General features: G+C 45.1%; 1 protein-coding gene across 1 annotated transcript; it reads right to left on the reverse strand.

Moving 5' to 3' along the window:
• Positions 1–8,195: 8,195 nt before the first annotated feature.
• YAE1 (YAE1 maturation factor of ABCE1) lies at positions 8,196–13,350 on the reverse strand. Its single transcript, XM_069730214.1, has 3 exons — positions 13,071–13,350; positions 12,727–12,848; positions 8,196–8,817 (listed from the first exon to the last, which is right to left on the reverse strand). Exons 1-3 carry the CDS (start codon positions 13,197–13,199, stop codon positions 8,385–8,387), a joined length of 684 nt encoding a protein of 227 aa, XP_069586315.1. The 5' UTR covers positions 13,200–13,350; the 3' UTR covers positions 8,196–8,384.
• Positions 13,351–13,970: the final 620 nt, after the last annotated feature.

Below are 13,970 nucleotides of genomic sequence, written 5' to 3' on the forward strand. Positions count from 1 at the left end.
ATACACGTTTTATTTCCTTTGTGTGTATTGGAAAAACGCACAAAAGAAAAAACGGACAAAAAATGGTAAACTGGACATCATTTCACACACAACCCCAAAAATGGGCTGGACAAAATTGCTGTCACCCTCACCTTTAATATTTTTTTGCTCACCCTTTAGAATAATTGACTGCAATCAATCGCTTCCTATAACAATTAACAAGCTTCTTACAGCTTGTGACCGGAATTTGGGATCACTTTCTTTTGAAAGCTGCTCCAGTTCTCTCATATTTGAAGGGTGCCTTCTCCCAACAGCAATTAAGATCTCTCCACAGGTGTTCAATGGGATTTAGATCCAGATTGCTGGCCACTCTCAAGTGATTTGTTTCTATCCATTTCTGGGTGTTTCTTGAAGTATGCTTGGGGTAATTGTTCTGCTGGAAGACCCATGACCTAGGACACAAACCTTGCTTTCTGATACTGGGCACTACATTGCAACACAAAATCGTTGGTAATCAGATTTCATGATGCTTTCAACAGTCAAGGCGCCCAGTGCCAGAGGCAGTAGAACATCTTTGAGCCTCCACCATATTTAACTGTAGGTAGTGTGTTCTTTTTTTTTTTTTTGGAAGGCCTCATTCTGTTTTGAGTAAACAGTAGAATGATGTGCTCTACCAAAAAGCTTTATCTTAGTCTCATCTATCCACAAGATGTTTTCCTGGGTACATTTTTGGCAAGCTGCAGAACAGCTTTTTTTCATGCCTGTCTGCAGTGGGGGCCCCCCTCGGTCTCTTGCCATAGTGTTGAATTTAATTCAAGTGTTGACATATAGTTTATGCTGACACTGATGCACCCTGAGCCAGCAAGACCGCTTGCATTTCTTTGTAACTTGATTAGAGCTGCTTAGTCACCATCTGGACAATCCTGCGTTGCAACCTTTTATCAATTTTTCTCTGCAATCCATGTGCAGGGACATTAACTACAGTGCCATGGGTTGTAAACCTCTTGATTGTTGCACACTGTGGTCAAAGGAACATGAAGATCTCTGGAGATGGACTTGTAACCTTGAGATTGAGGATTTGAGAACCAACATTTCTGAACAAGATCAACAGCTCGTTCTCTCCTTTCTGTTCTTCATGCTTAGTGTGGCACACACAGACACACAATGCAAAGACTGAGTCAACTTCTCCCCTTTTTATCTGGTTTCAGGTGTGATTTTTATATTGCCACAGGTGAGTTTGAATGAGTATCACATGCTCTAAACAAAGTTTGTTTACGCACAATTTTATAAAGGTGCCAACAATTCTGTTCAGCCCATTTTTGGTGTTGTGTGAAATGATGTCCAATTTGCCTTTTTCCCTCCTCGTGTTGTTCCAATACAGACAAAGGAAAGAAATGTGTATAACAAAACGAGTGATTTGCAATAATTTTTTGGAACAATATCAAGGGTGCCAACATTTGCAACCGTGTGTGTGTGTGTGTGTGTGTGTGTATATATGTATGTATGTATGTATATATGTGTATATATATATATATGTGTATATATATATATATATATATACACATACTAGATGGTGGCCCGATTCTAACACATCGGGTATTCTAGAATATGCATGTCCACGTAGTATATTGCCCAGCCACGTAGTATATTGCCCAGTGACGTAGTATACAGCACAGAGCCACATAGTATATTGCCCAGTCACGTAGTATACAGCACAGAGCCACGTAGTATATTGCCCAGTGATGTAGTTTATTGCCCAGTGACGTAGTATACAGCACAGAACCACATAGTATATTGCCCAGTCACGTAGTATATTGCCCAGCCATGTATGTCACAGGTTAAAAAATAAAAAATAAACATACTCGCCTTCGGATCCGAGGGCCCCTTGTAGCGCGCGGCTGCCGCCATCTTCCGTTCCCAGGATGCATTGCAAAATTACCCAGATGACTTAGCGGTCTCGCGAGGCCGCTAAGTCTTCTGGGTAATTTCGCAATGCATCGCCGGGAACGGAAGATAGCGGCCGGCTCTGCGGACAACGGAGGGTGAGTATAGCCGTTTTTTTGTTTTATTATTTTTAATATTACATTTTTTACTATTGATGCCGCATAGGCAGCATCAATAGTAAAAAGTTGGGGACACACAGGGTTAATAGCGGCGGTAACGGAGAGCGTTACCCGCGGCATAACGCGGTCCGTTACCACCGGCATTAACCCTGTGTTAGCGGTGGCTGGAGGGGAGTATAAGGGCTCCGGGCACTGACTGCGGGGAGTAAGGAGCGGCCATTTTCTTCCGGACTGTGCCCGTCGCTGATTGGGCGTGGCTGTTTTGCCGCGACCAATCAGTGACTTGGATTTCCTTGACAGACAGAGGCTGTGACCAATGAATATCCGTGACAGAAAGAAGGAAAAACAGAAAGACAAAAGTGACCCTTAGACAATTATATAGTAGACTAGCTGAAGAGCCCGGCGTTGCCTGGGCATAGTAAATATCTGTGGTTAGTTATAGCACCTCACTTCTCTTATTTTCCCATCACGCCTCTCATTTTCCCAATCACAACTTTCATTTTCCCCCTCACATCTCTCATTCCCCCCTAACACTTGTCATTACAACCTCACATCTGTCATTTTCTGATCACTCCACTATTTTTCCTCACTCCTCTCATTTTGCACTCACACCTTTTCATTTTCACCTCACACCTCTCATTTTCACCTCATCACCTCAGAATATACATGTTTGTCATCTCCCTTATATATAGTATACATCTGTATGTCATCTCCTGTATATAGTATATACCTGCTGTGTCATCTTCCCTATATATAGTATATACCTGTATGTCATCTCCTCCTGTATATAGTATATACCTGTCATCTCCCCTGTATATAGTATATACCTGCATGTCATCTTCTATATATTTATTATTATACATTTTTATAGCGCCATTTATTCCATGGCGCTTTACATGTGAATACGGGGCAAATATAGACAATTACATTAAACATGAGCAGATAACAAGGCACACGAGTACATAAGGAGGGAGGACCCTGCCCTCGAGGGCTCACAGTCTGCAGGGGGTGGGTGAGGATACACTAGGAGAGGGAAGAGCTGGCTGTGCGGCTGTTCAGTAGGTTGAGGATCACTGCAGGCTGTAGGCTTGTCGGAAGAGATGAGTCTTCAGGTTCTTTTTGAAGGTTTCTATGGTAGGCGCAAGTCTGATGTGTTGGGGTAGAGAGTTCCAGAGTATGGGGGAAGCACGGGAGAAGTCTTGGATGCGGTTATGGGAAGAAGAGATGAGAGGGGAGTAGAGAAGGAGGTCTTGGGAGGATCGGAGGTCGCGTGTAGGTAGGTACCGGGAGACCATGTCACAGATGTATGGAGGAGACAGGTTGTGGATGGCTTTGTATGTCAGTGTGAGGGTTATATATATATATATACATATATACCTGTATATCACCTCCTCCTCTATATAGTATATACCTGTATGTCATCTCCTCCTGTATTAGACCTTGTTCACACGTTATTTGCTCAGTATTTTTACCTCAGTATTTGTAATCTAAATTGGCAGCCTGATAAATCCCCAGCCAACAGGAAGCCCTCCCCCTGGCAGTATATATTAGCTCACACATACACATAATAGACAGGTCATGTGACTGACAGCTGCCGTATTTCCTATATGGTACATTTGTTGTAGTTTGTCTGCTTATTAATCAGATTTTTATTTTTGAAGGATAATACCAGACTTGTGTGTGTTTTAGGGCGAGTTTCGTTTGTCAAGTTGTGTGTGTTGAGTTGCGTGTGGCAACATGCGTGTAGCAACTTTTTGTGTCGAGTTGCATGTGACAGGTTAGTGTAGCAAGTTGTGTGCAGCAAGTTTTGCGCATGGCGAGTTTTGTGTGTGGTGCCTTTTGAGTATGTGCAAGTTTTTTGTGAGGCAACTTTTGCATGTGTTGCAACTTTTGTGCATGTGGCAATTTTTCCGCGTGTGCAAGTTTTGCGTGTGGCGAGTTTTCCATGAGGTGAGTTTTGCACTTGTGGCGAGTTTTGCAAGAGCCTAGTTTTTGCATGTGGCGAGTTCTGCGCGTGGCGAGTTTTGAGCGGCGACTTTTGTGTTTCGACTTTTATGTGGCGAGGTTGGGGTATTTGTGGTGAAATGTGTGCTGAGGGTAATATGTGTTCAAGCACGAGGTAGTATGTGGCGCATTTTGTGTGTGTGTGTTCATATCCCCGTGTGTGGTGAGTATCCCATGTCGGGGCCCCACCTTAGCAAGTGTACGGTATATACTCTTTGGCGCCATCGCTCTCATTCTTTAAGTCCCCCTTGTTCACATCTGGTAGCTGTCAATTTGCCTCCTACACTTTTCCTTTCATTTTTTCCCATTATGTAGATAGGGGCAAAATTGTTTGAATTGGAAAGCGCGGGGTTAAAATTTCACCTCACAACATAGCCTATGACGCTCTCGGGGTCCAGACGGGTGACTGAGCAAAATTTTGTGGCTGTAGCTGCGACGCCTCCAACACTTTTCCTTTCACTTTTTTCCCCATTATGTAGATAGGGGCAAAATTGTTTGGTGAATTGGAACGTGCAGTGGTAAGCGTCCCTGCTGTGCCTGTGTGATCGCTGATCTGACACAGTGCACAGCAAAGTGTCAGATCAGCGATCTGTCAATAAAATGTGATGCCACCCCCTGGGGCAAAGTAAAAAAAAATAATTTTTTACATGTGAAAAAAAATAATTCCTAAATAAAAAAAATATTCCAATATACATTCTTTTATCTAAATAATAAAAAAAAATAATAAAAGTACACATTTAGTATCGCCGTGTCCGTAACGACCCTTCCTATAAAACGGTCCCACTAGTTAACCCCTTCAGTGAACACTGCAAAAAAAACGCTTTATTATCATACCGCCGAACAAAAAGTGGAATAACATGCGATCAAAAAGACGGATATAAATAACCATGGTACCGTTGAAAACTTCATCCTGTCCCGCAAAAAACGAGCCGCCATACAGCATCATCAGCGAAAAATAAAAGTTTTATAGTCCTCAGAATAAAGCGATGCTAAAATTATTTTTTCTATAAAAGTTTTTATTGTATAAAAGCGCCAAAACATAAAAAAAAATGATAAAGGAGGTATCGCTGTAATCGTACTGACCCGAAGAATAAAACTGCTTTATCCATTTTACCAAAGCGGAACGGTATAAACGCCCTCCAAAAGAAATTCATGAACAGCTGTTTTTTGGTCATACTGCCTCACAAAATTCGGAATAAAAAGCAATCAAAAAATGTCACGTGCCCGAAAATGTTACCAATAAAAACGTCAACTCATTCCGCAAAAAACAAGACCTCACATGACACTGTGGACCAAAATATGGAAAAATTATAGCTCTCAAAATGTGGTAACGCAAAACATATTTTCTGCAATAAAAAGCATCTTTTAGTGTGTGACGGCTGCCAGTCATAAAAATACGATAAAAACCCCGCTATAAATAGTAAATCAAACCCCCCTTCATCACCCCCTTAGTTAGGGAAAAATTAACTTTTTTTTTTATTTATTTCCATTTTCCCATTAGGGTTAGGGCTAGGGTTGGGGCTAAAGTTAGGGTTAGGATTATATTTACAGTTGGCAATAGGGTTAGGATTAGGGTTAGGGGTGTGTCAGGGTTAGGGGTGTGGTTAGGGTTACCATTATGATTAGGGTTAGGGGTGTGTTTGGATTAGGGTTTCAGTTATAATTGGGGGTTTCCACTGTTTAGGCACATCAGGGCTCTCCAAACGCGACATGGCGTCCGATATCAATTCCAGCCAATTCTGCGTTGAAAAAGTATAACAGTGCTCCTTCCCTTCCGAGCTCTCCCGTGTGCCCAAACAGGGGTTTACCCCAACATATGGGGTATCAGCGTACTCAGGACACATTGGACAACAACTTTTGGGGTCCAATTTCTCCTGTTACCCTTGGGAAAATACAAAACTGGGGGCTAAAAAATAATTTTTGTGGGAATTTTTTTTTATTTTCACGGCTTTGTTTTATAAACTGTAGTGAAACACTTGGGGGTTCAAAGTTCTCACAACACATCTAAATAAGTTCCTTGGGGGGGTCTAGTTTCCAATATGGGGTCACTTGTGGGGGTTTCTACTGTTTAGTTACATCAGGGGCTCTGCAAATGCAATGTGACGCCTGCAGACCAATCCATCTAAATCTGCATTCCAAATGGCGCTCCTTCCCTTCTGAGCTCTGCCATACGCCCAAACGGTGGTTCCCCCCACATATTGGGTATCAGAGTACTCAGGACACATTGGACAACAACTTTCGTGGTCCAATTTCTCCGTTTACCCTTGGGAAAATAAAAGACTGGGGGTTAAAAAATAATTTTTGTGGGCATTTTTTTTTTTTAATTTTAACTGCTCTGCGTTAAACTGTAGTGAAACACGTGGGGGTTCAAAGCTCTCACAACACATCTAGATGAGTTCCTTAAGGGGTCTACTTTCCAAAATGGTGTCACTTGTGGGGGGTTTCAATGTTTAGGCACATCGGTGGCTCTCCAAACGCAACATGGCGTCCCATCTCAATTCCAGTCAATTTTGCATTGAAAAGTCAAATGGCGCTCCTTCCCTTCCGAGCTCTGCCATGCGCCCAAACAGTGGTTTACCCCCAAATATGGGGTATCAGCGTACTCATGACAAATTGTACAACAACTTTTGGGGTCCATTTTCTCCTGTTACCCTTGGTAAAATAAAACAAATTGGAGCTGAAGTAAATTTTGTGAAAAAGTTAAATGTTCATTTTTATTTAAACATTCCAAAAATTCCCGTGAAACACCTGAAGGGTTAATAAACTTCTTGAATGTGGATTTGAGCACCTTGATGGGTGCAGTTTTTAGAATGGTGTCACACTTGGTTATTTTCTATCATATAGACCCCTCAAAATGACTTCAAATGAGATGTGGTCCCTAAAAAAAAAAAAAAAAAAAGGTGTTGTAAAAATGAGAAATTGCTGGTCAACTTTTAACCCTTAACAAAAAAAATTGGGGGTTCCAAAATTGTGCTGATGTAAAGTAGACATGTGGGAAAATGTTATTTATTAAGTATTTTGTGTGACATATCTCTGTGATTTAATTGCATAAAAACTCAAATTTGGAAAATTGCAAAATTTTCGCCAAATTTCCATTTTTTTTCACAAATAAACGCAGGTAATATCAAAGAAATTTTACCACTATCATGAAGTACAATATGTCACGAGAAAATGTCAGAATCGCCGGGATCCGTTGAAGCGTTCCAGAGTTATAACCTCACTAGATGGTGGCCCGACTAACGCATCGGGTATTCTAGAATATGCATGTCCACGTAGTATATTGCCCACTCACGTAATATATTGGCCAGCACAGAGCCACGTAGTATAGACTCAAAAAAAAAAAATAAAAAAAATAAACATATACTCACCTATAGCCCGTTGAAGTCCTGCTATACTTACCCTCCGCCGCCTTTCTCGCTCCTCGCCACGCTCCCAGGACCGCTCCATTGCAAGCGGCAGCTTCTGGTCCCGTCCCAGGGCTGGTGTGAGCAGGACCTATGATGACGTCGCGGTCACATGACCGTGACTTCACGGCCGGTCCTTGTCGCACACCAGCCCTGGGATGGGACCGGAAGCTGTCGCTTGCAATGGAGCGATCCAGGCAGCGTGGCAAGGAGCGAGAAAGGCAGCAGAGGGTGAGTATAGCAGTTTTTTTTTTTATTATTATTATTTTTAACATGACATTTTTACTATTGATGCTGCATAGGCAGCATCAATAGTTGGGGACACACACGGTTAATAGCAGCGGTAACGGAGTGCGTTACCCCTGTGTGAGCAGCGAGTGGAGGGGATTACAGTGAGGGCGACCGGGCAGTGAGTGCAGGGGAGTAGGGGAGGGACTAATCGGACTGTGCCTGTCGCTGATTGGTCGCGGCAGCCATGACAGGCAGCTGCCGAGACCAATCAGCGAACGAATAACCGTGACAGAAGGACAAACAGACGGAAGTACCCCTTAGACAATTATGTATATAGATAAAGGAACAGTGGTCAGAATTGTAAAAATTGGCCCGGTCATTAACGTGCAAACTACCCTTGGGGTTAAAGGGGTTAATAGAGGAGTTGTGGAATAAGATGACGTACAAGAACGTCCTTCTTCCATACTACATTCACATATCCTCTTCTGATTAAGTCCAGCACTGTAGTTTAAGATTAATGAACCTTTAAAATTTAATATAAAACTAATGTTTTCCAACCCCGTCGATAAAAATATAATCCTGAATTGCAAGCATTTGTGCAATACAATAAATAAGGTAATTTAATCTAATCTACTTGTCAGCAAAGAAAAAAAAACAACCATTGTAAAAGTTGTTGATCTAAAACAATTCCAGTCCATGCACGTCACACATGATCAGCAGCCCTAAAGCAATACTTTGTTTTTAGCATCTGCAAATAAGAAAAAAGATCTGCAGACATATTATTTTCTTGAACTAGAGCAATGGTGTCTCGCAGAATTAGATCAAGTTCATGTTTCATTACATTGCTTAATTGTTGTACAGTCTGACAGCGAGAAAATGATGTAGAATGGGATTCCTGGTTGAGTAAACAGTCCTGGCCACCATTACATGCCCCCTCACTGGATGGCTTTGTACAACTTGTTAAATCCATGTCCTCCAATGCGCTTGATATGTCAGATGGCTGAGTAATCCGATGAATTGATGACAAGCTCTTCACTAGGTTGTCTTCACATTGGGTCACAGAAGATAAGAGCTCACCAAGCCGTGCACATGTCGCAGGGTCAGCATCATGGACTTCACACCATGTGACGAGGGCACTAGGGAAGAGTAAAACCATTACCGTTAGTAAAGACCTCGGGAGTGAAACTTTTTAGCAATCTCAAATTCATGGAACATCTGCTTCATTAAAAATAATTGTTTCCATTTCTCTGTCAAGAATATGAAATCAGTGATCAATTTAAAGGGACACTAAGAATAAATAATAAAAGTAAATAATAAACAATCTCTTCCACACTTATTTAGTTTGGAGCATCTTTTTTGCATCATTTTAATAGAGTTTTGGAAACATCCATTTTTGGCTGGAGAGAGGATGAAGAGGAACACACTTTGTCCCACTACAACTAGGGGAGGTCAACTGACAAAACTGCAAAGAAGAGTGTGCACATGGCGGAGCTCCTGGAGAACAACATAAAAGGCCTACCGTCATGGCAGATTCTGAGGCCTCTGTTAGACCCCCACAGCTGTCATAGCAACAACTAGTGATGAGCAAACGTGTTCGGATTAGGTGCAATCACAGCATTGTTGGGTGCTAACTAATGATGAGCAAGTATACTCATTGCTCGGGCACGCTCGGGTGGTCTCCGAGTATTTGTCAGTGCTCGGAGATTCAGTGTTTGTTGATGCAGCTGCATGATTTACAGCTGATAGAAGGCTTGAATACATGTGGGGATTCCCTAGCAACCCCCACATGTACTCAGGCTGGCTACCAGCTGTAAATCATACAGCTGCATCAACAAAAACTAAATCTCCGAGCAGTCACAAATACTCAAGAGACCACCCGAGCAAAACGAGTATACTCGCTCATCACTAGTGCTAACCGAGTGTCTTCGGCGTGCTCAAAAAATGTTTGCGTCTCAACAAACAGGCAATTCCTACACGAATTGCGGCTGTCTAACCGCCATGAGACATGCAGCCGCGGGGACTCAGACATATTATTCACTCATCACTATTGGTGACCCATGATTAGTTTTACCTAAAGGTGTCATGCAGACTCCAGTGCAAAACGCCCCACATAGCGTATACTCCAAATTCACACTCCACACAGCGTACGCACTATATACCCCACGCACGCTCCACACAGCGCATGCACCATATACCCCACGCACGCACCACACACCCCACTTGCACACGCAATTCACACAGCGTACGCACCACACGCGCTCCACATAGTGTACGCACCCCACTTGCACACGCGCTCCACACTTGCACACGCGCTCCACACAGCGTACGTACTATACCCCACATGCACTCCACACAGCGTACGCACTATATACCCCACATGCACTCCACACAGCGTACGCACTATATACCACACATGCACTCCACACAGCGTACGCACTATATACCACACATGCACTCCACACAGCGTACGTACTATACCCCACATGCACTCCACACAGCGTACGCACTATATACCCCACATGCACTCCACACAGCGTACGCACTATATACCACACATGCACTCCACACAGCGTACGCACTATATACCACACATGCACTCCACACAGCGTACGTACTATACCCCACATGCACTCCACACAGCGTACGCACTATATACCCCACATGCACTCCACACAGCGTACGCACTATATACCACACATGCACTCCACACAGCGTACGCACTATATACCACACATGCACTCCACACAGCGTACGTACTATACCCCACATGCACTCCACACAGCGTACGCACTATATACCCCACATGCACTCCACACAGCGTACGCACTATATACCACACATGCACTCCACACAGCGTACGCACTATATACCACACATGCACTCCACACAGCGTACGCACTATACCCCACATGCACTCCACACAGCGTACGCACTATATACCCCACATGCACTCCACACAGCGTACGCACTATATACCACACATGCACTCCACACAGCGTACGCACTATATACCACACATGCACTCCACACAGCGTACGCACTATATACCCCACATGCACTCCACACAGCGTACGCACTATATACCCCACATGCACTCCACACAGCGTACGCACTATATACCCCACATGCACTCCACACAGCGTACGCACTATATACCCCACATGCACTCCACACAGCGTACGCACTATATACCCCACATGCACTCCACACAGCGTACGCACTATATACCCCACATGCACTCCACACAGCGTACGCACTATATACCCCACATGCACTCCACACAGCGTACGCACTATATACCCCACATGCACTCCACACAGCGTACGCACTATATACCCCACATGCACTCCACACAGCGTACGCACTATATACCCCACATGCACTCCACACAGCGTACGCACTATATACCCCACATGCACTCCACACAGCGTACGCACTATATACCCCACATGCACTCCACACAGCGTACGCACTATATACCCCACATGCACTCCACACAGCGTACGCACTATATACCCCACATGCACTCCACACAGCGTACGCACTATATACCCCACATGCACTCCACACAGCGTACGCACTATATACCCCACATGCACTCCACACAGCGTACGCACTATATACCCCACATGCACTCCACACAGCGTACGCACTATATACCCCACATGCACTCCACACAGCGTACGCACTATATACCCCACATGCACTCCACACAGCGTACGCACTATATACCCCACATGCACTCCACACAGCGTACGCACTATATACCCCACATGCACTCCACACAGCGTACGCACTATATACCCCACATGCACTCCACACAGCGTACGCACTATATACCCCACATGCACTCCACACAGCGTACGCACTATATACCCCACATGCACTCCACACAGCGTACGCACTATATACCCCACATGCACTCCACACAGCGTACGCACTATATACCCCACATGCACTCCACACAGCGTACGCACTATATACCCCACATGCACTCCACACAGCGTACGCACTATATACCCCACATGCACTCCACACAGCGTACGCACTATATACCCCACATGCACTCCACACAGCGTACGCACTATATACCCCACATGCACTCCACACAGCGTACGCACTATATACCCCACATGCACTCCACACAGCGTACGCACTATATACCCCACATGCACTCCACACAGCGTACGCACTATATACCCCACATGCACTCCACACAGCGTACGCACTATATACCCCACATGCACTCCACACAGCGTACGCACTATATACCCCACATGCACTCCACACAGCGTACGCACTATATACCCCACATGCACTCCACACAGCGTACGCACTATATACCCCACATGCACTCCACACAGCGTACGCACTATATACCCCACATGCACTCCACACAGCGTACGCACTATATACCCCACATGCACTCCACACAGCGTACGCACTATATACCCCACATGCACTCCACACAGCGTACGCACTATATACCCCACATGCACTCCACACAGCGTACGCACTATATACCCCACATGCACTCCACACAGCGTACGCACTATATACCCCACATGCACTCCACACAGCGTACGCACTATATACCCCACATGCACTCCACACAGCGTACGCACTATATACCCCACATGCACTCCACACAGCGTACGCACTATATACCCCACATGCACTCCACACAGCGTACGCACTATATACCCCACATGCACTCCACACAGCGTACGCACTATATACCCCACATGCACTCCACACAGCGTACGCACTATATACCCCACATGCACTCCACACAGCGTACGCACTATATACCCCACATGCACTCCACACAGCGTACGCACTATATACCCCACATGCACTCCACACAGCGTACGCACTATATACCCCACATGCACTCCACACAGCGTACGCACTATATACCCCACATGCACTCCACACAGCGTACGCACTATATACCCCACATGCACACACACTCCGTAGTGTATACAGTAAAGTAATACGGTACATTTAGATCTGAATGCACTAATAACACGGTCTGCACTCACCTCAATGTCCCCCTGAGCTCTCCACAAGGCAGCAGTAGGGTCACCCCCTCTTTATAGCCCACATTGAATCCAGTCTGTAGCGCCTGCTCTTTCCCGGCCTCCACGCCATCTGCATAGCCCTCCTGTAAGGGAACACACACAGTGTATGATGGCGATCTCTGGGTCGGGGCTGCACTATGGCAGCAGCCATTACTGATGGTTGGGCACTGCTCACAGCTGATGGGGCCTTAGTGATTTCCCATCACGGAGCTCAGGTGTTTGTGGCTCATGTTATTATTTCCTGCCAGTCCAAGACCCCACGTGACTGGCGGGCACACCGCAGCAGCAGCAGAGCCCTCACCCACCTTCAGCCTCTTCTCCATATTGTTCTTCCAGTCATTCTGCAGGAGCTTCATGTCATCTGCTTCCTCATCAAACACCTCATCCTCCCCCGGTGGCTGGAGCTCCGCCGCTGCCGCCCGCACCCAGGACATCTCTGCCCTGCGCTGCCAGCCTCTCACACAGCTGGATACTAGTGAGGTAAAAGGACCTTTAATGACGTCATGACCACGTGATCAGTTCCATGAAGGGGTAAAATGTAGGTTTTGAACTAAAGGACCTTTGATTGTTGATCATGTGATGTATGGGAGGAGTTAAAGCTGCGCGTCCTGTTATACCACACGGGCGTGTGTAGAATGGATGCAGGAAATCAGTGGGGCTGTAAGGGCCAGACGGCTGAGCTGTGGGTGTACTGTGAGAGGTGTACCAAGATGGCCGCTGGATAACTAGTGAATAGCTAGACAGCAGCAGCGCATGTGCGCCCTCTAGTGTATCCGCGGTATAATAAGACATTACTGATCGGCTGGAGAATTTCCTGCCTTTTATTAGGCTAGTTTCACATTTGCGTTAGAATCCGCAGCGTTTAATCCGCATCCGCAAGTGCTGGAAAAAACACATATAAACGCGTACAAACGCGGCATTTTTTAGACGCATGCGGGAACGCATGCGGTTTACAAAACACCGCGTTTATATGCGTTTTTTTTTGCGTTTGCGTTTTTGGTGCGCATGGTGACAAATTTTACAGGAGAAAAATCTAGATAACCAGACACCGCCAATGTGACTACAGGGGGTGTGTATTTTGGGATATCTTTATATAGACCCTTGAACAGCTGAAATCTTCAGATTTTGCTCCTGTATCCTGTGTCATAATGGATCTTCGCATGGAGAGCTTTTATTTCAACCTGGATTTAAGCATCAAGCTGTTT

Source organism: Ranitomeya imitator, chromosome 6 (genome assembly GCF_032444005.1).
Source record: "Ranitomeya imitator isolate aRanImi1 chromosome 6, aRanImi1.pri, whole genome shotgun sequence".
NCBI classification, from domain to species: domain Eukaryota; kingdom Metazoa; phylum Chordata; class Amphibia; order Anura; family Dendrobatidae; genus Ranitomeya; species Ranitomeya imitator.

Excerpts from the sequence above, each read along its gene's own strand:
- YAE1 (XM_069730214.1), bottom strand. The coding sequence starts at position 13,199 with ATGTCCTGGGTGCGGGCGGCAGCGGCGGAGCTCCAGCCACCGGGGGAG. Across the intron at positions 12,849-13,070 it reads ATATGGAGAAGAGGCTGAAG|GAGGGCTATGCAGATGGCGT; the intron begins GTGGGTGAGGGC and ends GTTCCCTTACAG. Across the intron at positions 8,818-12,726 it reads GAGCTCAGGGGGACATTGAG|TGCCCTCGTCACATGGTGTG; the intron begins GTGAGTGCAGAC and ends ACTCTTCCCTAG.